Below are 26,087 nucleotides of genomic sequence, written 5' to 3'. Positions count from 1 at the left end.
TTATCAGTTAATAACCACATCAAACCCCCACAATATGAAAACCAAACATCACAGGTTAATACAATACAGCCAACTAAAGCAGGGCACAGTGTAACTTACTCTGCAGTGACTATGCTGTAGTCTGCCCTGTACTATATTCTACTTTATCGGCACCAATAAGACACGAATAGGTCAAACAGCAAAACAGCCTATTAACATACAACTGTATGAGCATCAAATCAAAAGCAGAAAACACCAGGTTGCCTACACGGCATCGACAATGATTAAATGATTAAAGTTACCACAGATGAGCACAATCACGCTGATATCTTTATTAGAGTGAATCAAACTCATGCATGAATCATACATCAATAACAGCCTGATTAAACGCAAGATCAGTGACGATGACGATACAGAAAGATAGATTGAAATGCATATGATTTTGCCTCCCTCTGCTCTGCAGAGAGAGAAGACGATTCTTGTTGTCCAGTTTAAAATGATGCAAGGTTTTGAACGCAGTTTAACTATCAACAACACTGTCCTCTTGTCTTGATTACAAAAAAAAAATAAATGTTGTCATTATCATCATCATCACCATCATTTTTAAAGAAAATAAGACTTAGCCACTCTGTGTGGCTGTAGAACAGTTCTGCAATAACAAATTACAATACTAACATGTATGTTGTGTTTAGCAAGTATAATGTTCACCATGGTCACTTTTTTAGTTTACCATGTTATCATGCTAACAGTTGCTAATTAGCACTTCACACGCAGTACAGCAGAGGCTGATGGGATTATCATTAGTTCAGCAGGTGTTCAGTATTGGACACATTTAATCAGTCTGCCAACTGTTGTATCTGTGCAGACTCAGTGCTGAATGAGAAAGTGAGTGATTAAACTGATTGCACTGCAGCTGCTTCTTCATTAATGTCTGCTGGTTTTGTTTCTTGATTAATGTTGTGAAACCTATGTGAAACAGACTAAAGATGCAAGACAAATTTCAGAAAAATATTCTGATGATAAAGTGAAATCAAATCAAGTCAAATTCTGACTTGACCATAGCGCTATATGGAAAGGTAAAGGGTCACCAGAGTTGTTCCAATTCATCCTGAGGGGACAATAATGCGTGCAACGAATGGAACAGATGGAACTCCTGAAGTAAAGCCCTTAAACAATGACCAGTGTACATTATGTTGAAAGAGTTGCTGGTTACTGCAACCATTCTTCCTGTCCAAACGGGTCATAGAGGAGTGTCTTAACCTAATATTTCATGGGAAAGTGGGAAAATTGAAGACTCTCAACAGACGTATAATAAACCTATGAAGAGGTACATTAAGAAACAAAACTTTACTCACAACAGTGGAAATGAACACAGAACAAGAGTGGAAGAACATGTCCTTACATGTGTTTGTGTCACTCTGCCTTTGCCTGATGAAGAAGAACGAGCTCTGAAAGGTAGCAGCAAAGGGCGTTTATATAAATCAATGCGGAGGTGAGAAGTGTGTGAGGGAATTGACTTGTGGGGATTTGATTCCCTACACCACAAAAGAGACAAAGCAAGTGGTGTGCGTGTTGTCTTCTACTCATTTGGAACAACAGCTCCACAACTGCATGCATGCCTGTTACAGTACCTCAATAAGGAATGTGGTGGTATTGGAGGAGGCATGTATATTGATGTTTGTCAGTTTGCTTGTCATAGTCATTTGCAGCATTTGTTTAACACAAGATACAGTATGTGTAGTCAAAGGGGAGGCATGTTTTTTGTTTTTTTTTTACTGTCATAGTGTGTTGCAGTGTGCTGAGCTCCCTGTGGTAAGGCCAAACACACAAAGACAAACAAACACTACATTGGCTTTTTGTGTATGCATTTTGTCTATTGAACATATCGCAGTTTTCACTGATATATATATATATATATATATAGAGAGAGAGAGAGAGAGAGAGAGACACACACACACACACACACACACAAGGTTCTAAGCATTCCATCTCCCACTTTGAACCCATTCCATTAGCAAGACCAGATATTCTGTGTAACGCTGTGACTGCTTTTAACACATTCATGGAAACACTGCATAGAATCTTCAGATTTCTTGGAAAAAAAACAAAGCCACTGTGACAATCCAAAGATCCTTTTCTTCACACTACTCTGCTCATACACAGACCAGCGTATGACAATATGCCAGTATGATAATTATAATTATCATACTATAAATAAATATAATGTATAAATACATTGTCACAGCAACCATCGACAGCATTTTCATACCTCAGAGACACTATGTGAACTCTGACGTTTTCACTGCCCTTTTCACACATAAAGAGGTGCAAGGTCCACTTGGATAAATGTGGAGAAAGTGCAAGGTAAAGACCCTGCAGGCTACATTAACCAGGGTTAAGGGTTCAACTATCCTTGCAGTTAGTATGAAAAACTGTGATGTGAAACTGTGATGTTCCTACGTCTAGACTCATGAATTCTAAATTCAGTGTGATGCACAAAGAGGTGAGTGCTTGAAGAATATGAAACTAGACATTCTTCATCTATGAAAAGCACACTATAATCCATCTCTCCGCTCTTGCACCTACACACAAGAACACACGTCATATTCACAGACAGACAGTGGCCTAGTTTGCAACATAAATCCCTGAGTAAAATATTAATCCCATTCCATGTTATTTTCAATTTAATCTTCAATCAAAAGCATAATAGACAATAAAGCTCCTGTCCCCTCTTCATTTTTCATAATTAAGGTTCTAAAAAATGCTGCCATGAGTGTAATTTAATTTGAAGTAACTCAATTTGATCCATTAATTCATGTCAAAGACAAACAGCAGGATTTTTTTTTTTTTTTTCCAGAATTTTGCTGCTTTTACAAAGAAAAAAAAAGTGATAAGCAATTAATCACTTTTTCCACACTCTGCCAGAGGCGATATTATATTGTGTAATTACTTCTGGCTTTTATAAGTGCAGCGCGCATGACAGGTGTGTGCACATAAGTGAAGTGGTTTTTGAGGGACGAGCTTTGTTAGTAATAATCACAATCTGCATTAACAGCGCATGTGCGCGTGCACCGTTGCAACTGTCCGCATGTTGGCGTGGCTTGCGCATGTGGCGGGGTGGAGGAGGTCTGTCAATCATTTTTATCGTGTTATACCGCACAGTAAACTGTCCATGCCTGTATATTAAGTGTCAGATGCTACATCACACAGTCAGAATATGAGGACTGACAGCAGAGACAGGAAACGGTCTTTTACAAAGTCAGTACAGGTACATTTGCAACTAGACTTGAGAACCTAATAAAGGTGCTTTTTTGTTCCTACTGGATGTAATTTGTGCATCTGTTTTTCACCACTGACTGGACAAACATGGATGATAAATATATGTCCAAACTATCACCTACTGTTGATTTTTGGGCAGGGACATACCTTGTCATAGTTGGTAAGTACAACGCTTGCTTATTTCATGCCATATTATGTCAACTGTCATGGAAATCTGAACCATCTCTTAATATTTTGAGTTTGCATGGCTTGCATTTCATATAGGATTCTGAAAAAGTGATACCTCTTGCAAATGGCAGTGGCCATGAAGGTAAATGACTTGAGAGAAATAAGCACTGTATTAAGCCTTTGAGAGAAATTCTTGGTTTGCCTGCCTGTTCCAGTCTTATGAGCTCCCCATTTTGTGCATAGAATATTGCTGGTTTGCTTTACTTCTTGCTCCTGTAACTACACAACAAAAGGGAATCCTCAATGAGGTGGAGGGGCTTGACTGTATGAAAGCAAGATCTTTCACAAGGTCTTCCAGCTGGCGCAGTCTCTCGAAAAAGCACAGTACATGACTGACTTTTCTTTCTAGAAACACAATGTACAACATTCAAGAGGATATCTAGTTAGGTGACTCGCTTTTCACAGGCTGAGAATGAAAGCTTTGTATCTCATTCACTTTGGTTTTCATGCCAGCTTCACTTCAGATCAGCTTTCATTTAGCTGCATTTATGCTGTCTCTGGTGCATTGTATCTGGAATCAAAAGATGAACATGAGGTTGATATGCCATCTTTCAGTATTACTTGTGTGTGTGTAGTAGAGCTGGGCGGTATGACCAAAAATGTATATCACGGTATTTTTCAAAATTATAACGGTTTCACAGTGAATGACGGTATTTTGTTTTCTTTTTTTTTTCTCATCTGGAAGACAGATGTTTTAACACAGGTATGTCCAGGCGCTCATTTGGGCAGAGTACCGTAATCTCGTCCAAGCATACAGAGAACCTCCTCTGTTGAAAACACTTTTTCAGCCTTTTTTCTGCTTGTTGTTGTTCCTAACTCTCATAAAAGGACGAAATGCAAATAAAACAGTAAAATAACACCTTGGGCTGCTCAGCAGAGTCCTCTGTGAGCGCTCTGCTCATTCATGTGTAAATGAGACGGAGCAGTCAAACTATCTGCGCAGTTACACCGGTCAATAGCTCAGCAACCCATTGGTCTATTTTGATGATTGACACCTCTATCAACAAGTCAGAGTCAAGAGATTCGAGGGGCAGTGTCCAAATTCATCATCATAACACCAATGACAATCCAGAGGGAAGTAACCCCAAAGATAAGTTATCGCATGAAGAGCGCTCCCCCGACTCTAGAAACCCCCTCCTCTTTATGTAAACAACCAGGACCTTCGTGATTGATCTCAAACTAACAAAGAGTCATAGGAGGAGACATTAGCAGCGTTTTTTCAAGCTGGAATGTAACTTTTGACCACACAACAGCAAAGATAAGACATACTTTATGATTGATGATTGATTTAGCGAAGTTTTTTTCTGCTACTCTTTGGCCGCTAGCTTGCCGAGTTTTCCTCGCACAGTGAGGAGGCAGACATCTTCGTCATCAGCAGACTCTCTGCTTTCATATGATACCAGGCTTGAGTGGTTTGCGTGGTGGTGAAATCAGCAGATGCACTAAAGTGGACGTACTCTATTTTCGTGTTTTTGTTACATGCCCATATAATTTATTTCTGTATGAATTATGTTTCGTTTGGGTGGCAATGCTTGGTGGAGGCTTTTAGCTGAGTTTCTCCCTGTCATTCTGGTATGCTACAAGTTAGGATTGGTGCTTCCTAGCATGAGCCTTGACCGTCTTAGTGTGTGTGTGTGTTTGTGCGTGTGTACTTCTGCTGGTGTTGCTTTACAATCCCTAAATGACTCATGACTCCATGCGTCTGCACTCGGTTGGCTGTGTTGCCCTTTCGCTTGGTGCTGTCATGAAGTAAAACACAATAGGTGATCCACTGTCCAGTTAGAGCATCAGTCCACAGTCCATTGTGGGGAAATCTGGGGTAAAATAAGGATCAGCTGTCACTGGGTACATACTGTATGTTCATTCAGCTCCTGGATTTATCCACAATTTCCATGCATTTAAGGTAATTGTTCCAAAAACACTAACGCATGCATAAATCAAGATTCTTATATTAGCATTGAGTTAAGTAACTTAAATCATACTATATGTGTAGAATCTGAAGAGACTCCATAAAGTGGTCAATGATCTTTATTCAGTTCAGCTTCAGTGACCTACCCTCACGCTAGCTTCACTTGCAAGCTCCAGTGCTTGCAAATTACTACTGCAAGTTATCACTATGTGTATTAACAGCACCCCCACCCCCACCCAACTATCATAGTCACATGCTATATTTCAAGATGACATTTAATTTGCCTTCGCTGGAGGAAACAAGTCACAAGCATCATAGCCTTTCATTTAGTGGCAGTTTTCATAATTGCAATTAGCCCTTAGGACAATAAATTACATATTTTCAATTGGTTGATGCTCACTTGCGCAATACATCTGTGTACAGCTGACAACAGAAAAAGCTTTGTTGCAGCTCAAGCACTGACACAGATGCAAATATGTATAAATCTCACAGTGTGTAAAAGTATACAATTGTTTTTCTAAAATGTCTATAAAACAGGAATAGAAACTGTGTTGCAATATTATGGAAAATAAATATCGAACACAGCATGTTAACATGTCAGTACTGATCAATGACCACTGGAACTTTCATTTTGTATGACAACTGGCAGCAAACTGTACATGATAAATATTAAAAACATTATAAAATATAACATAAAATATTCATTCGTTCGTTCATTTTCTATACCGACTATCCCTTTCAGGGTTATGGGGGAGCTGGAGCCTATCCCAGCTGTCAATGGGCGAGAGGCAGGGTACACCCTGAACCGGTTGCCAGTCGATTGCAGGGCAACAACATAAAATATATATAATACAAATATTAACTGGCTTCCTTCTAAATATACTGCAAGCTACACCTCCATGAAGAGCTCAGGGATGCCACCTTTGCCACAAGTCAGTTCATGAAATTTCTGTCCTACCTTGTTACTTCACAATATAACAGCATGCTAAAAGGCGCATGATGTCCTTAGCAGGTATAGACATTGACGTAACTCACTAATATAAATGAATTCAATTCAATTCAATATTCCTTTATTTGTCCCGCGAGGGGAAAATGAAGAGCATTAATAAGGGGGAAACATCAGGAATCAGACACACTTTTCCTTGTAATCAAAAGAAGCTGCATTCCCAGTGTGGCATCGTATGTTCCTGCTACTGGAGACACCTGGTAATAACTCTTATGACACTGCTGGCAGTAAAACATTATGAAGAATCCAATAAGTCAACCGTACACTGGCTGCCCACCATCAAATGGAATACAGATAAAATAAAAACTGTGCAGGTTTTCAGAACTAAAATCAGAGTTCCATTCATTAAATGGTCAGAAAGAAAACTTCAGACAAATAGCTCTCTGTTTGCTGGATGTTCATGCTTGCTAACATGTTATCTGGTGGTGTAGATCTTTTTGATCTCTTTTGTCCAACAGTGTCCCTAAACACCAATTGATGCAACTTTGATCCCGATCAGAAGACACATAAGACAGCCACTGGTTTTTATTATCGATGTTCATTCCTGATGCCTTGAAATAATTTATCCTGACTCTTCACTCTGAGTGTCATTTCCCACACAACCATAAGAGCTTCTTATTATTCCCTGCCTGAGGAGCCAGGGAATGCTTAAGCACAACACTGGTCCTGTGGAGATCATTCACCACACGATTTGCCACTTCATCCTACCTGTGGATCACTGAAGATCTCAGTGATGCAAATGCTTTAAGAGGCATGGAATTAAAATGCAACATAGTATCTCAAATGTTTTTGTTCATTTCCTTACACCACTGGAGAGCTCTTCCATGCTACATTTGATTCCATTGCTTTTTAATCCAACCATTTTTGTAAAAAAAAGAAAATGAACTTCATATAAACAGTGACATATTTTCAATTAAGAGGAGTCCCTAATTGCAATCTGCAGGTTTGAATTTCTGAATTTTGAAAAACTCTGCAGGATTCAGAGGTACAATTTGCAATTATTTAAGTGCAAAACATTTCAAATTATCTCACCAAAAACAGGCTTCTCAATTGAAATGTAATATGATTTTATTAAGAGATATTTTGGAGTGAGGTGTCCTGCAGAAGAGTGTCTGAGCCTGCGTCAGTTTGTGGTCTGGAGTCGTAGGCGGTGGTAGTCACTTAAGAGATGAGCAACACAGAAAGTAACAAGATTGTAAGAAATGTGAATTTGAGCCATGAACTCAGGGACCAGTTCCTCTCGAGCTTTTAAATACATACATTTCAGCAATGTTAAGAATGTATTGATGCTGAATGTATGCTGTCCACCTGATGATGTTCATATGAATAGCATTCACTTTGTCCATTTATTCCAAATCCCATTACTTCCCACTTATCCGTATTCTATCTCAGTACTCCTGCTTTCATAATTGATTTGTGTATCATAGTGATGACAGCAAGTTCATGAATAAGGAATGAATTCAGATCACTTATGTCAAGGTTGCTCTGGGAGAGAAAATTCCACTAGGACTATTGAGGGACAAAAACCTCACATGCTTTTTCACAGATTGAAAGGTCTATTTAAAAATGAAAACATGTTCACGCAATATTGCACGTTGTATCAATCAAATTTCCATAAGCTTATGTAAGAGAGAGATATTATATAAAGCAGGGAGAACTCAGGCCACATCAACCAATCTCTCTAATGGAGTATACATTGGCAGTAATTCTGTAATTAAAGTCAAATATTTTTCTATTTTTAGAATCACATGCACAGGGGTAAAAGAAATAATCTTTCAATTGTGTTATCTGACATACAAATTGCAGATAGGAGTGACTGTTAATTTGTGGCGTCCAGTAATCTAATCAGAACCTCTTCCCCATCCTTTATAACACACATTATCACCACATAATTAAAATTTCAATTGTCAAAGTGTTTGATCTGTATGTTTCAAATCATTAAGACTTTTAAGCACCATCTTCATCCTTTCTGACTTCCCCTCTATTTCAACAGCAGAAGTAAGCTCCATTCCTTTTCTGCTCACCATTTTGTCATTTCCCTCGAGCCTCTTTGCAGCTTCAACATATGACAAACCCTTCTCTGTTCTGATCTTATTCACCTTTATTGCCTTCAGTCCCTTTGGACAAGGTGCTGATCCCGCGTGGTGATTTTCCTCACAGTGCAGGCACTTCGCTTGCTCTTGATTTTCCTTGCACTCCTCCATATAGCAAATGTCCTTTCCACATCAGATGACTTCCCTACTTAGTGCAGCAACATGCCCATATTCCTGATGTCGGAAGGATCCGAGAGGAGCTCTCACATATGGCTTCACTTTGTAACACATACTCAAGGTACACTCTCTCCAGCAACTCCTCTTCAAAAGTCAAACACATCGGATTACCGTCCTCCTTCTCCCCTTCTCGGAATCTCTTCAGTTTTATTGCTTCACATATCTAGTAATATCCCGAAATGACTTAGCCTCTACTGCTAATGGCACACTACTTACTACTTCCTTTGTAGTGGCATAGTTCAGTAGGAAGCAAGTCGCACAGCTACAATCTCCAAACACATGAATCTTCACGCTTTATCTCTATGATTCTTTAATATACACTCTCCAGCTTACATAGTTCTTCAGCTGAAAGAGACTTGATAAGGTGAAGAAATGTAATTTTTAATTCATATAGTCTACTCCATGGGAAACAGCAAGATATAACTATTTTTGATCCAAAAAATAGCCCAAATGTATAAAAATAGCAAAGCCATATCATCAAAAAGTGGGGATGCAAAAGCACACATTTGCTCCGCCAAGATGAATAGTGGAGGTGTAGCTGCGCCACTTGCTCCATTGCTCAGGCACCTATGCACATTAAACCTTACATACAAGAGCTACGGCAGCAGAAAACATGGGGCTTCCCTTGTCTGCTAAGAATATACAACACGTAAGCATGCAATGATCACTGAGGTATTGAACTTCAGTCACTATGAAGGCATGGATTTTGCCTGGTGTCACCAGCGATGGGTGAGAGCAATCAAATCTCTCTACAGGGACATTTTGTGATACCATTTTTATTGTTTTTCTACTTGTTTTTGTACTCTCTCCTGCAGCCATCCTGTCTGTCTTGGGGAATGCTGCAGTCCTGGTCAGCGCAGCTCGTCGCCTCCCCCTGCTCAAAGCTCCCGAGCTGCTGACAGTGAACTTGGCTGTAACAGACATCGGCATGGCCCTCAGCATGTATCCTCTGTCCATTGCTTCAGCTTTTAATCACGCCTGGATTGGAGGTGACATATCTTGTCTCTACTATGGCCTGATGGGCATGATCTTCAGCGTAACCAGCATCATGACTCTGGCTGTGATGGGGATGGTCAGGTACCTGGTAACAGGAAATCCACCCAAAACAGGTAGTATAATCTCAGATGGGATTTATTGGAGTTCAGAGTTGTCCAGCAGTTATTAAGGAATATTGGTTGGCATGAAGAAATCAATGTTTAAAATTAGCAGTCAATTGTATCAAAGGTCACAAGAATTAACCTCCTGATGTAAAGCTGGAGGTCAAATGACTAGAAAGCCTTCACTTTAAAAACTTTTTCTAATCTATTACCTTCACCCCTTTAGTTTATCATCTATAATAAACCTTAATGGTATATTGATGAAGATTATTGATAAGACTGAACAATTTACATCAGCCAGAGTCAAAAGGGCCTTACCTGATTGATGTTTACACCCATGATTTATTGATCTGCAACAGCTTGACTAACTCTCAGTCAAATCTTGGTTAAGCTTTCTGAATAAGCTTCGTTTTTTAGGGGGTTGCTGTCTTCTTTGATCCTTCCAGTCACTGAGGGATTCAGTCTTGTCAAGCAACTGGTTTAATGGGATCCCAAGCAAACAGTACATACTCCATGGTCTGATGAATATTAGATGCAACTGATGCCATAACTGGCATTCACGCTGATATTCATTTCTTCTTCTTCAACAATTAATGTCATACAGTACGTATGACATACTCTGTAAGGACCTTACCTGCCGGATATGACCTTACTGTCAAATTAAATAGTCTTGTCTCATTCCAAGAAAGACTATTGTGACTTAGGAGTCTTATGTCATTTGATTTAGAAAATCCACAAGCTTCAGTCTGTAGAAGGATACTTTAGGCAGCAGCCTTACAACCTCCAAATGGTGTCGCTGCCTGCATTGCTGTATGTGTCTGGCTGTTGCCACAAGCACAGCATAAAAAGTGTTAAAGGGCAATAAATAATTATGCACTCAAACATTATATACAATGCTTTTTGGCCACAATTATGAAACTTGTAGAGAATATATTGTCTTAAGATGATAAATCAAGCTAAATAAAGCTAAATCTGAATTGATTTGAAAGTGTCAGCTCATACAGTTAATTAAGTTGATGAATATCTGCAGATCCAAACAGGGGACAGGGTGCTCTACTAACAATATGTTGCATACAGTGAGAGTGATTAGGTTTGAAGCGCTGAGTATAGCTATAATGGATCACAGTACTGAGAATGAAGTGGTTTGAGGTCCAGATGTCATGAAAGTAACATCCTCATGCACAAACTAATTCACCTACAATATGTTGGTATTGTACAGTATGTTATGCTACAGTTTCCTCTGTGACCTTTGATTAGTAGGAGCTACATAAAATCACACAGACCTTGCAATGATAATTGACACAACGGGGGAAAAGGAAAAAGAAAAGCATGTGCCAGTTTGCACATTGGGTTGGAAATGTCAGCCAGATTTATGTCTGACTGCTGGAGATGAATTCTTAGTTATGACTGTAAACTGGTGTGGTTAGAGCTCATCAGTACACTATGAGGAAGCAAGTTTCCAGTAAACACACATGGGAGCTTTGAAACAAATGTTATTTATGGAATTGATTATTGTGAGTTATTGTGAAAAGTGGGAGGCAGCCTGTATAGAGCTTCCCAACAAGCTCTGAAAAAGTCACAGAACTTAATCTTCTACTGGTATTACTCACAAATAATGCTCAGCTGATAGCTTTATCTGGGTTGATATGCTGTATGTCCTGTGTAAGAAGTCTCTCCTATGAGCATGTGAACTCAATTAGCTGAGCAGCTAACTAAATCAATAAGTAAGGCTTTGGAGAGGTAGTTGCTGTACTAATGGAGCTTTGCATTGGTTCAGGCAGAGTGCTATAGCCCCACTTGCATCACCTGTGATTAGCATCAGCCGTTTCATTCATGCTTCACAATCATCGGCTCAATCACCAGCTGAGTCGCACTTACGTTTGAAGTGTGTGCGAACGTGCATGGGCATTGCACTTGGATATGTTTACGCGGCTGTTGCTTTTATACTTGTATGTAGTACATTTATGCTTGTTTTGGTCTTTCGTCTGCCTGACATGAGCAGAATCAACCAATCAACTTTTTTAACGTATTGTTGAGATTTGATATAATAATAACAATAAGAAGAAACCATTGGCATTGAAATATTGCTGGGTTTTTTTTTCCAATATTGATATCCTTGGTCTGACAAAAGGCTTGTATAAGCTCATACTTGTTACTGTTGATACGCTCATGACAACACAGGGGGAATTAGCTTTCCCAGTATCCTCATTACACCTTCACTCAAAGAGCAGAACCTGCACCGTTATCAATGCAGGATGTACTCCTCACTACATGCTGAGCCAGTGAAAGAGATGATGTATGCAATTATTAATTACACTTTATGGTGCAAAAACCATGTAAGTGTGTGCAAAGTGGTACACTATCTATACAAATCCCAGTAGTGCCATATGGTTCACAAACTAAACTGACTTTAAAATCTGTTTGTGCACAGGTATCAAGTTCCAGAGGAAAACTATCAGCATTGTGATCAGTGGTATCTGGCTGTATGCTAGCCTGTGGGCCTTGTTTCCTCTGCTGGGCTGGGGCAGCTATGGGCCAGAGCCATTTGGACTTGCCTGCTCAATAGACTGGACCGGCTACGGGGAGTCGATAAACCACTCCACCTTCATCGCAACTCTATCTGTACTCTGTACATTCCTCCCCTGTCTGGTCATTCTCTTCACCTATTTTGGTATTGCCTGGAAGCTTCACAGGGCATACCAGTCGATCCAGAGCAATGATTTTCATTATGGAAATGTCGAGAAGAAAATCACTCTTGTAAGTACCATGTGATCAGTGCTGCATCTGCTCTGTCCCTTCAGTTTTTTTCGCTGATTGGAACATTCCCACGAGATACGAAATCTTACACAACATACAGAAGAATAAATGCAGAGTTGAAGCCGAGGCAAAAGAAAGTGAAAACTACTTCCACTTTGCTTTTTTCTTGGTATTTGTGCAAATCTAAATGAAATGACATGCCAGAAGAGCAAAAATAAACATTCTCACTTTAATAAGTGAAAAATGAAAAAAATATGAGTGTTTGTCAGGGTTGTTATTTAATATATTACCACGGCCAGTTTAACATCAAAACTACAAAAGACCGCATATGGACTTATATGTAGCAAACAATAAAAGTGTCAACAAAACAAAATCTTCTATATTTTAGATTCTTCAAAGTAGCCATTATATGCTTTGATGACAGTTTTGCACACGATTGGCATTCTCTCAGCCAGCTTTGTGAGGTAGTGTCAACATCAGGAGACTGCATGAATCAGGCCTTCATGGTCAAATTGCTGCAAAGAAACCACAACTGAGGGAGACAAACAAGAAGAAGAGAATTGCTTGGGGAGAGAAACATAAGGAATGTACATTAGATCAATGGAAATCTGTACTTTGGTCTGACGAGTTCCAACCGCTGTGTCTCTGTCAGACATGTGCAAGACTGGTTGCCACCCTGAAGCATGGAGGAGGAGGTGTGGGGACACTCAATCAGCACGACAACCACTGCATTGTGCAGTGATATGCTCATCAGGTTTGCACTTTGTGGGACCACTTGGTGTTTTTCCACAGGACAATGACCCGAAACACACATCCAGGATATGTGACGCTATCTGACCAAGAAGGAGAGTGATGCAGTGCTGCATCAGATGAGCTGACCTCCACAATCACCTGACCAAGACCCAACTGAGATGGTTTGGGATGAGTTTGACAGCAGAGTGACTTAAAAACAGCCAGCAAGTGCTCAGCATATGTAGGATCAACCTCATGACAGTTTCATGAGGTCGGTCTGTGAGAGAATGCTAATAGTGTGCAAAGCTGTCATCACCAAAGGGTGGGGACTTTGAAGAATTTAAAATATCAAACAAATTTTGCTTTGTTTACACATTTTTTTTACTTACTATATGAATCCATGTGTTCTTTTATAGTTTTCATATCTTCAGTATTAATCTGCAATGCAGACAGTGATGAAGCATAAACCATTGACTGAAGGTACGGCCAAGCTTTTGATTTGTATAGCTACCGATCATACCATTTGAGTCAGCTAATGGGGGCCACTTGCTGCACAGCTACCTGAGCTAACTAGCAAACAACAGGTAGTAGCTATAGCCACAGACAGCGACAACAAGGCGTATTGTGAGAATCAGTTAGTGATTACTCTGATGACATGCTGCCTATTTTTATTAAGAGAGAGTTATTTTAGCACAACAGCTCAGTGGCTTGTTTGCCAAGTGCACCATTTCAATTTTCTACATCTGAGCACTAAACTCAGTTCCCTATCCTGTCTTCAGCCCAAGCTCATTCATTCCCACTGAGGATGAAGAAAAATCAGTCAGGAAGGATAAGGAGAAAGCAATTGTCTATAGCCATCACATGCAAAACCATTCCCTTTTTGGGGGGTGTATTGCTTTTGCCTCTGCAGTGCACCTGTTGTCACTTTCATTTGCACCAAAGCAGGTGTAATCAAGTCACAATCACTTGTGCTTCCTAAATGAACAGATTGATATCCCTGAAGTTTAACTGACTTGGTGTTATACTGTGACAATTATACACACACACACACACACACACACACACACACACACACACACACACCCTCTGAAATCTTATCACAGGTGAGTGAGGAAATGTTGTTTGCCTCAGGATCTGTGAGCCCCTGGAGAGTGACTTATCTAAGCATTGAAATTGTATGTCCACATGTGTGCATGGACCTTTGCGTGGGCTTATTCATGAGTGTGTCAAGGTGTGTGCATTGGAAAAGGCGGGGGGGGGGGGGAGTGAATGTTCACTTTCACTGTCCCATCCCACTCCCACACGGTGATGCTACTGCTGAGCTGATGAACACCCTTAGGGTACAACTGCATTCAGTGTCAGTCCAGCAACATCATTTCAGGCCACTGAGCCCTGATGTCCAAACCAACAATAAATTCCATCTGTATAGACAGATTTTGCTTCCTGTGCATAGCACTGATTATCAGTAATAAACATACAACAGCCCTCTTCTGTATAGCCTAAATAGAATTAACCAGAAACTCAGAACTCAGACAATGTGACCAACAATCAATAAGACTATGGACACCACGGCGGGTGCAACCAGCAATACTGGGCAACAAAAATGAGTTAACTGGCACTTTAACAGCAGAATAAAACATCACCAGAGAACACAGAGCTGATTAAAAGAAAAAAAAAAAAAAAAAAAAAAGAACTGCACAGCATCTGCAGCCACAAACTCACATTAAGCAAAGACAGCTGTCACACAGTTGAAGCACGCGCATGTTACACCACGTTGCTAGGTAACGCAGTGGTTGTTGACATCTCTGTGATAATGTTCAGAGGTACTCACCCGTCTGAACGTCATTCTGTGAGTCCTGTGCACCGCGAAGCCCTCAACACTCTTGTTCTGGTTCAGCTTCGTCGCTTGACCATTCCCAGTTCATACTATTGCCAGTCCACCTCCCTTCCCCACTATAACCAGTCCACGTCCGTGTCCCACCGTAACCAGTCCTGTCAACCTGCGCTCCTCAAAGTTTTCAAACATTTCGAGCTAAATGGGGCTCTGCAGTCACTGTGACAGAACTGTTTAGAAACAGTAGAAAGTCCTCACAAACCTCACTGAAGGTGGAAGCTCCTCAGCAGTGAAGCAAGCGTAGAGGTCACCGCTGGAGCTCCATCGTGAGCGTTTTACCCTTTAGCATTTAAACAAACCCAGCGTGCAACTGTTAGCCACGCGACATTCTTGGACATGTTTGATTGCGTCACATGCTTGACAGGTGGTGCATGAAATTAGTGATTGATTAAGGTAGATACAGCCTTTTATAACAATGCCGAGGTGGAATAATGATTTGAAATAATGTTCAAAAAAGAGCGTTTTTAATTATAGCGTTTATTTATATTAGAACTACAAATTTTTGGGATGAAAACTGCCCCAGCCTATTATTATTTTGATTCTCGTCGCACCTGCTGCCGTTGACATTTTTTCCTGTCCCGTCCCAGTCACGTGATATATAGTGATGCTGACTCCCATCCTCTGGGAATCCCACATGAATCACGTGACCCACAGGATTACCTAAAAACTGTGAGCCTCTAAACTAAGGATCAAAGCTGAATAGATATAAAGTCTGTCATGGAAAAATGTTTTCGTAGCCTCGGCTATAGACTCTTACTTTGAGCTTTAACCTTACTTTTAATATCTGGAATGTATTTCTATATTATTATGATTGTAATGATGATTATTATTTGTATCAGTGTCATTATTACCATTTATACTTCAGGCTGCAGCGAATGTGGCAGGAAACTGAGGAGGGATTGACAAAGATCAGAAGGAAAGTGTTTCAATTATCTGTCAGTTGTGCTTGACAGAGCACGGGGGGTCAGCATTTAGTCACCACGTTTGTACATCTGGGTCTCTGAAAACACAATATTGGTTTGTGTTGAAGCAAATGGCTGTTGAGTGTGTGTTTGTATGCAGAGTGATCTCATTTTCACTTTGTTCTCCCGCCTGAATGCTTTTTCTTTTCTTTCTTTTTTTTTTTTACCAAATGAATACCAGTTAATTCTGATGTGGATTCATCAGTCCTGTCCGGTATCTGAAGTTTTATTAAACATCTTCAAAGTCTTCGCTTTCATATGTAAATGATATGAGTCTGTAATGACACGCAGCCTCTAACAGTTAGCATAAACTCTTCTGATATATACATACAGTTGTTCAATGTTCATCATACGGAAACAATGAATAGCTATCTTCTGAAAAATCTCTAAGTGCCAGGGGAGTTATGTTTATTGGTTTGGACGGTTAGTCAAGCATGTGCCATGGTGAGTTGAAAGCCCCCAGCCAATGACTTTACATCTTTTGCATTTGCAATTTATATTCACGTGTGAATAACTCCTTTGATCTCTTTTGATCACTTAACACACCTTGATGAGAAGATGGGAATATTGATGTTGTGGAATATTCAAAGGAGAAACTAATAAGTCTTTATAAATTGCAATGGGGAGCTGGGAAGCCAACATTTTCAGAGGACTGCTGAAGAACCTGTCCCTTCCCTGCTGTTCAAGACTCATTTCCCCGTTATTCCTTACAAAATATGACAGACAGTCAAACCCCTAGGGTACAAATAAATGGACTGCAGCTTATTCTGCCTGCACCTTCTCTAGATATGAATTATACCAAAGCCACATCCTGCTGTCTTGTCGACTCAACATAACCATGGTAACTTGTGTTGAATAACTGAGTTGTTATCACAAAAGGAGGGAAAGTGAACAAAATCAGCGTATAGGTCATCCAGTATAATGTTTTCCCCTTGTATCACCCTAGCATTTATAAGCACTGTCTACATTCAGATACAGTTCACGCATCATATCTGTATGATGAATGCTGACAATAAAATCCTGTGTGCTTTATACTTTGACATAACACAGTAAGTTTTATCTGACATGCCGATGCTGCTTTGTTGCTTTCATGCCTTGCAGCACTTCATTTGTATCATGAAACATCATTATTTCACCAGTCCTTCAAATAAATACGTTGGAGGAATAGTATGGTATTATGGGTAATATGCTTATTTGCTTCCTTTCCTAGATGAGCAGACTGAAACCACTCTCATGTCTGTAGGGTAAATATGTAGCTAGAGCAAGCTGCTGTTTAGCTTAACTTAGCACAAAGACTGACAACAGGGGGAGTCCAATAGTTCAACAGTGTTTACTTTGTTTTTTCTACAGATGAAACAAAAAAAATGATGCTAAAAGGTGATTTTATTTGCCATTGGACAGAATCAGGCAAGCTGTTTCCTTCTACTCATCTAACTCTCTCCAATCAGCAGGTCATCTCTGTCTCTTTTCTTACCAACCCATCTTGCCTCCTTTACTGAACTCACATCTTGCGACACCCCTGTGTTATATTCTCTTTTTTCCTTTCCTTTCATCTGCTCTTTTGATTTCAGATGGCTGTGATGATCAGCTCAGGCTTCCTTATTGCCTGGACCCCCTACGTGGCTGTCAGCTTCTGGAGCATGTTCCACTCACAAGAGCATGGCCACATGGCTCCATTTGTCACCCTGTTACCGTGCCTCTTCGCGAAGAGCTCCACTGTGTACAACCCTTTCATATATTTCATCTTCCAGCGTACCTTCCAGCACAAGCATCTGCACCTCCAGAGACTGATGTTTTGCTGTTCCCATCAGGCCAATTCACCTGATGAAGGAGGGAAGCTGGAGGGCAAAATGCTCAGAGGTTCCGACTGCACCGTTTTTGGAACTGGGACTGATGAAACTTGTGTGGGTCTAATGGGAGCTCCGAGCAGTCAGACTGGGAGAGAGATGATGACTTTGGGCTAATACTCTGTGTGATTAAGTTTACATTCTTATTTTATCAGTTTCTGGGAAATCCCTTATTTGCTTTTTTTTTGTTAAGAGTTAGATGAGAAGATCAATACTGCTCTCATGCCTATATGGTAAATATGTAGCTAGAGCTAGCACTCGTTAGCTTAGCATGTGGGGAATGACTTGAAATAGGAGGAAACAGCTAGCTTGCTCTGCCCAAACAATACAAAATCTGCTCACTAATTAAAACATTATACATTATAGTTTGTTAATTCTGTATAGACAAAGACAAAAGCTTAACAGCACCACATTGCAGTTTTATGAGTAGTTATGCACCAGGTTATTTCTGGGTCATGCTAGCTGTTTCTAGCCTTGACTTATTTAACATTAAGACACTAGAGGAGTATTAAATCTCTACCCTCTAACATCTAACTCTCAGCCAAAATGCCACATTTCTACAAAATGTGGTGGATAAAACTGAAATAAATCTTCCTCTCTATTTTTTTTTTTTTTTCTTTTCTTTTTATCAAGTTAGGAGGTCCACACTGGGGCACAAGAAGCAGAAAGTGTGGATTTTATTTCCAAGGAGCAGGAAAAAAACAAAAACAAAAACAACTAATTAGTGTGTTTTGTGAGTGTGACCTTCTCTTGGCCTCTCATTAGCTATTTGTATATGTCTTTGTTGAACTCCCAGTTCCCATGGCATCCTCACAATGCATCATCATTTGACCCCTGCATGTTGTGGACAAGGTGAATTGGCAGCCTCCAAAAATGACAGTCAGCTTTGAATTATAGTACGCATGATACCAACATATATGTCAATGACCTCTGGACTTGTCAACTTGAACAGTATTTCCCAAATTCATGGCAGAATACAAAAGCCACTTCTTCATCGAGCTACAATACTGTGTAGCTGTTATCATAATGTAAACCACACTGCTGAAACCTTGAATTCTTGTAGCTTTCACATTATATACTTTTCCTATATCTCTATCATCAGAGTGGATTGATTGCAAATGAAAACATTCTTTCACATGAATTTGGCCACAAGGGACTTTGAATGTATAAAAAATGGTTTGGGTTCTCTTTCAGTGTACGCTAATTGGAGTTACAGCACTGGTATTTTTTCTGAGTTAAAAAAAAAAAAAAAAGAAGAAGAAGAAGAGGAAGATGGCCAGATTGGAGGGAAGAATGGTACAGATAATGTGGGTAGCATTGTACATAAGATGGCAATTACAGAGCTCAGCTAAAGGATAATTGATTGGTGTTTCCTTTATATTGTGCAATTCACCAGTGGGGCAAATTGGTTAGAAACTGTGCAGGATCAAAATGGAAAATTGACAATTCTGAATTATAGCATGACCTGAATAGCCTAAACACACATCTGTTAAACATGAAAATGCCTTTGTGTTTTGTGGTCACTTTTTAGGGTAAAGACTGAGGATAGGGTTACGGCTTAGGTAAGGTTAGGTTAGGTATGGGGTTAGGAATAGGTAAATAGTGGTTCTGGTTAGGGTTAGGTTTGGGTAAAAGCGCAGTGCTCTTGGGGGAGCACTGCAAGGGGGTTATGGGGGTCCAAGGATATTAGGACCCTTTTTATTTAAGATCAAAGGATCTTTGATCCTTAAGAAAATCTTAAAAAACTGGCCAAGATTTTTGTTTAAAAATGCACGGTGGATTGGACAACAGTGCAGGCCAGCAGTGGGAACTTGAATATTTATCAAAGTACCCCATCATTCCAGGGTCTCTGCTATACCATTTGGGGCTGTCACTACTTAAAAGGAGCAGGCTTTATACAGTATATTAAGATGTAAATAAAATAAGTGCTGTGATTGGATTTAAGAGGGCAGACATAAAACAAGAGGGGTTAGTAAAACATAAGTGCTATAAATATAAAGAAGTGCATTCAAATAAGTGCAAGTAAAAAACACAAATATATAAATATACACAATTTGTGAAAATAAAAATCATAAGAAAGATAAAAGTGGTTAAAATGAGGTTATGCATTTTTATGGACCTTAGGCCATACTGTTGTTTTCTGTCTAAAACCTTCTATTTGTAAAAATCAATCCCAAGATAAAAGAACTTGCTCTACTAAAAAATAATAATGATAATAATGACAACATCCCACAGGTTTTTGTAAAATACGTTTTATTAAGAAGAGGGATTAGTGGGGGCTCCGACTGTGGCAAGACGCCTCTTGTGAAAGAAAAGGAAATGAATGTTAGTCTATGTAATGTCCCCACAAGTGATGAAACCCCCCTTGTGTGTGTGTGTGTGTGTGTGTGTGTGTGTGTGTGTGTGTGTGTGCGCGCGTGTGCGCGTGTGCGTGTGTGTGCGTGTGTGTGTGTGTGCGTGTGTGTGTGTGTGTGTGTGTGTGTGTGTGTGTATGTGTTCCTTCCTGATCTTGTTAACATAAGGACGTCCACTGAAATTGCTATCAATTATGTAATGTCATGTAATGTATCTGTCTAATTAAGCATGGTATGTTTCAAACCTTTTAGAATTAACACATTCTGAGAATATCTGCAACACTAATGAGGAGTGTGTCTCAAATGGGAAAACTTGTCAGGGACTTTGATTGGGTTACAGGCCTGGTGTGTACCCATTTTAAAACAAGCTGTTTAGCCTGGCAAAACAGTGGTTTTACCCTCTGAATGCAGTTTCTTCTTATTGTGTTTGTATCTGATTCACAGCTGCTTGAAAATGATGAGTTTTGTGCATCTTTCCACAATGTTCTCATTATAAATAAAAATAATTTCTTCTCATGCACGCTAACCTTCGGCTGCAGTTTTGTGCGTGTTCATGTGCAGACATGAGGCGGGCAACATTTTTGACTTTATCGCCGCATGCTGTGTGTTATCAGCTGTAGAAGGTCCACATTTTCTCTTGATCTGCCATGCCTTTTCATTAGTCCTACTTAAAGCAGTTCGACATTTTGACAAATATATACATTCATGCCAAGAGTTAGATAAGAAGGTCAATACCACTCTCATATCTGTCCCTTAAATATGAAGCTACAGCCAGCAGCTGATTAGCTTAGCTTAGTGTAAAGACTGGAAACAAGGGGAAACAGCCAGCCTGGCTTGGTCCAAAGGCAGTAAAATCACCCCCTATCTCCTCTAAAGCTCATTTATTAACACGATGAGCTCCTTTTACACTTTCTGCACATAATATAATGTGTTAGGCTGGTGTTTTTTTCTGCTGTTTACAGGATTTTGTCTAAACGCAGCTAACATTTTCCTGGTTGGATATCGTGGTCGTATCAGTTGGCAAGGAGGTGATTAATTGCAGGTATTTGGTCTGTCAATATGGTTGACAAATCGGGTGGGTTAAGAGACCCTTAAGGTTAGGCTCAAGGTCTAATCTACATGGAGCATGCGGTACCTTGTAGTTTACTTAACATAACGTTCCATTCTCAAACATTCACTAAATGAAATTGGGGTCAAAAGGTCAGCTGCAAACTGTTCCATCTGGATATAGGGGAAGGGGTGAGCGTTAATGTATTGTATTTGTTCAAATTGTGTTTGAAGCCCTAGTACTAGTTAACAGTAATAATTAAAAATAACAAGAAAAACTATAAAAGAATGTAATAATGTCAGTACAAGGACATCTTTTGAAATATGCAAAACTCACTCTAAATATGAATTAGCTTTATTATTATAAAACAATCTATAACAGTTGTTATATGGAATAAATCAATATTTTGTATTTAAGAAAGAACATTTTACCAATGTTGATTATTCTGCATTACATATATTGTATGAATTAAAGTTTAATGGGGGAAACTATAGCAAAAATGGAAAACACATAATTAATTAAAAGAGAACATGAGGAGAGTATGACCATAATCGCAGTGGTATTTTTAACTAAAGTATGTGGAGCATGATACGCAAAATACCACCACTAATGTAGATATATAATTTAGTGAAAAATAAAAGAAATTGCCAGGGGGTAATTGAACCTCAGTATTTACAAAATTCTGTCTACGGCCCTGCATGGAACTGTGAGAAAGAAACATGTGGAAATAATTAAAAACATCAATAAAACAAAACTTAACTAGATGCTGCAGATTAAAGGGTCTTCATGTAATAAACGGAATTTCGAAAAAAAAAAAAATATCCACGGAAATACAGTGTTCCTATCAAGGCAGGATTTCCTTCAAGTTTTTGGCCAGGGGGTCCTGCACAACACGTACAAAAAAGGACATCTCACCTTGGAGGACTGAGAAAGCTAGTGACAACCTGTTGCCAACACGTCATCATGCTGCCACACCTTCGTTGCAGAGAGAGCATGCAGCAAATCACAAAGCAGCAGTCAGCAAGATGTGGAAAACCTGAAAAGTAAGTGCTCACACCACAAGTGAATTCCCCTCCCTCTCATGATGGCTCTGGCAGTTAAAGGTACCCCGTGGAGCTGTAAACAACCAGGGTTGTTTACATTGAATACATCTGTTTGAAGACTGCATCATTTGTTCACACAGCGATCTCTTTCTGCTCTTTGACTTGATGTACGGCAATTATTAGAGATCTGCTCTTTATGTAAACATTTGTGTAACCTGAACCTGGACAAATAAAACCAAATATTGCGTGTATGGCCAGATACCACTAAAATCAAGTTCGAAACAGAGATAATACAGAAACTGGCTTATTACACATCGTCCAAAACTGCACACCTTTACCCTCAGAGGAAATGATTATGCTTGTTGCTTTGACCACACAATAGCAGTTAGCACAGCAATTTTGAACACTTTCTCCTCCACTGAGAAAAGCAGCTCATTAGCAGCTCCTTTCATGGGAAAATCTGCACCACTGTCAGGCTATCGACACCTTGTGTAACGACACATGCCATTTTAGTTCCACAAAGCAACACCCTGGCTGGCCCACTTAGTATTATCATTTCTGAGATATTTTGTGGTGGAGACTTGTTGCAGTTGGGGGTGGGTGGAAGGGATCTTTCAAAAAGGAAGCTCACAAATCCAGAAAACCTCTCCTTTGGAAGTTGAGTGAGTTATCCTGAAATGCACACATTTGGTTTTGTCTGGTTGCTTTGTCTGTGTTGACTTCTATGGTGTACTCTGTCTTCTCTGTCTGTGAGCTAATCAAATCTCTGCATATCGAAATGTGCTGTCGGCAAAATGAGAAGCTTCCAGGTTTCCTAAGAACGTCATCTTTTCCAAAACAACACAAGCGTCTGCATCTTAATTAGTCTCTGCATGGAGGAGTTTCTTTCATGTTCATCAATAGCACGTTGCTGGGATATGAGAGGAGCAGAGAACTCTTGAGTTCTCAAGTGCTTATGGTATGGCAAGAGAACAAAACACAACCTTCATTCAAACCAAGTTATCTCAAAGCTAAGGGTATGGAGGAAGATAAAAATCTTGCCTATGGAGTAATAGATAGATGCATAGATACTTCATTCATCCCCAAGGGAAATTCACATTGTGGATGAGTGGATTTCATCCATATGTTAGTTGTTATATCATCACATCTTATTTAATGAAAATGCACTGTTCAAACAAGCCATTTGTAGCTACCCTTTCTTGGGAATGGGTAACAAATTATAATCCTTTAGTAAATTTTAAGGTTAAGTTCCTGTACTGCTAGATAGGTCCTGTAGATATGAAATGTCAAAGGAGGAGATGAGGTCAGCCATGCTGCCAGTTAGTGCAGTGGATCATCAATAATGTTATTGTTAGCATGTTGCAGTAGAGATGGCTGGATATTATTTGGAAACTAAATTACTTTTGAGGAAAACAAACAGCTTTTCATGAAAAATCAGAATTAATGTGCCTCCTATACATACTTGGCACAAAATCTACTCTCTCTTTCCAAAGGCTATAAATGTGCTTCTAGTGGCTGTGAAAGCTCCATCAGTCTCTCCATCTTTCCAGCAGAGACTGACAGCAGCTTCTCGTGGCTGGTTAACTCTGACCACCACCTCAATGTAGCCATCCATGCTACACTGGGTGGTAGTCAGTCAATCTCCCCAGTGTCCCCTGACCCTCTGCATCACACACAACAAACGTAGCTGTTTTCCAAAGAACAGATTTTCCACTTGAGTGACTGGGTACTGGCATATTCACTCTCCTTCAGACCTATTTTAAGGTGTGATGTCCTTCCCACTGTCTTGGAGGCTGCAACCTTAGCAGGCAGTTGGCTGGGATGGAGCATGGAGGCCTTGGACTGGACTGTATGTTTTGGATACTAAAGTGTCTTTTTAAGTCCGAGGGCCCATTTTTCATTCTCACCTCTGCCCCGACCTTAAAGGGCGTGGGTCATGGGAAAATGTTGGCTGGGCCCTTCAAGAAAAGAGACGACTGCAACAAATCAAGTTCAATAAGTAAGAAATGCAGTTCATCACCGGCCTTAAGCATAAACACAATGTGTTCCTGTGAGAAGGGCCGACCAACTGTAAACGAAACTGCTTCTGTTTACAAACAAATAAAACCGCCTTTGTTTACAGTGAAAACTCCAGAGGCTACCTTCAATGCCAGAGGCTTCTCACATTATTGCCTGAACAGTGCCGATGTTACTTCTGTCACAGATAGGAAAAGCAATTACTTACAGCACTATTTTTGTCCATTTAAAAGACAAATAAAAGTTGCGTGTGCAGTATTATGTGGTGGGGTTTGACACTATATGTAACCTGAAAGTCCCAATGCTTTCAGATGACACCTCCGGCTACAAAAGGCCAGTGTGTTGTCAAAATTCTGTTTGGTTCTCATCTATAAAAGTCAAATTAAAATAATTTTGGCACCCTCCCCCTAGCTAAATCAGCTTTTTTCTCAGCCTCTTGTCCGACAAACAACACTCCATTCAACACCTGTCAACTCCAAATACTTGCCACAGAAAAGACATTTACTAATAGCTTCATACTCTCGACGCAGAAAGGCCTTTTATATTTTGACAGTCTTGTATTACCGTGCTGTTCCTTTTCACACTAACCCACTCCTACCCAGTGTTAAGACATTCCATCTGTGCCCTGCCTTGTGTCTGGCTGTTAATCAGAGCTGTCATCTCTGACTGACTGTCTGGACAGCATGGGTCACTGAGTGCCAACAATGGATTTTCTATTGCAGGTGTCGACAATGATGCACAGACTCATAAAAGAAAGACAACTCAAGGTGAAAAATTCAGTTTCTCTTTTTGACATTTGTCACAGAAACATCCTTTCTTATGTCGCCACTTCAAATCAACAACATTTCAGTGAACACTGACAGCTATGAACAAGCTTGATCCAAGATGGGAGAAGAGAGACTCAATTTCAGGGTCCTAAAGCTAACAAAGCCTTTCATGGGGCTGTGACCCTGCACACGCACACACACACACACACACACACACACACACACACTTACCTGGAGACTTACCCTAACCATAGCCATAACCACTACTTCACCCAAATCTTCACCCTAAAATTTAATGATTTACATTATGAGGCATTTTGTTGGCATTGGCTGTTTAAACACATTTATGGCCCCACAACGTGGTCAGGAAAATAAAGCCCAAAATAGCATTAATCAGAATAAAACACATAAATTGGTTATTTCCCCCCACACCTACTCAGCAAATCTGTAACTGAGCCCAAGGCTTTAGAGATTACATATCCTCGTCTTAGCTGCAGCCTTTATGAAGAATACGCACCCTGGCATCTGCCCTCTGGATATAGAAGATCATTCCGCATGCATAAAATATATAACATGATTATCCATTGGGACCGTTCAAACTGCAAGAAAGCAGGAGCCAAATCCAAAACTCGTGTTAGAGTTAATGAAAGCATTGATAAATGAATAGTTTCCATGTTCTCCTGTTAAGCTGTCTTCTGCCTCTAACACGGAGTTGATTCAGGGGGTGATTAAGCACTGACTAGTGATTTGGAGTGCAGTATACCACTAGTCCAAGATGTTCCTCCTCCTCACTCACTTGCGTGAGCTGGGACGTCTGACATGGAGTCACACAGCAGCAGCGGAGACGTTGGATGTAGCCCTGCCCTTACTAACCATCTCTCAGGCAACGCACCTTACAC

At 40.0% G+C, this 26,087-nt stretch overlaps 1 protein-coding gene across 1 annotated transcript; it reads left to right on the top strand.

The window, feature by feature from the left end:
• Positions 1–3,345: 3,345 nt before the first annotated feature.
• On the top strand, positions 3,346–18,077 carry opn8a (opsin 8, group member a). The gene is made up of 4 exons (XM_076755524.1): positions 3,346–3,418; positions 9,487–9,780; positions 12,200–12,525; positions 17,685–18,077. Exons 1-4 carry the CDS (start codon positions 3,346–3,348, stop codon positions 18,075–18,077), a joined length of 1,086 nt encoding a protein of 361 aa, XP_076611639.1.
• The last annotated feature ends 8,010 nt before the right edge of the window (positions 18,078–26,087 follow it).

Source organism: Chaetodon auriga, chromosome 18 (genome assembly GCF_051107435.1).
Source record: "Chaetodon auriga isolate fChaAug3 chromosome 18, fChaAug3.hap1, whole genome shotgun sequence".
Classification (NCBI taxonomy): Eukaryota; Metazoa; Chordata; class Actinopteri; order Chaetodontiformes; family Chaetodontidae; genus Chaetodon; species Chaetodon auriga.
The sequence above is the reverse complement of the archived record's forward strand: the minus strand, read 5'-3'. Positions and strand labels throughout refer to the sequence as shown.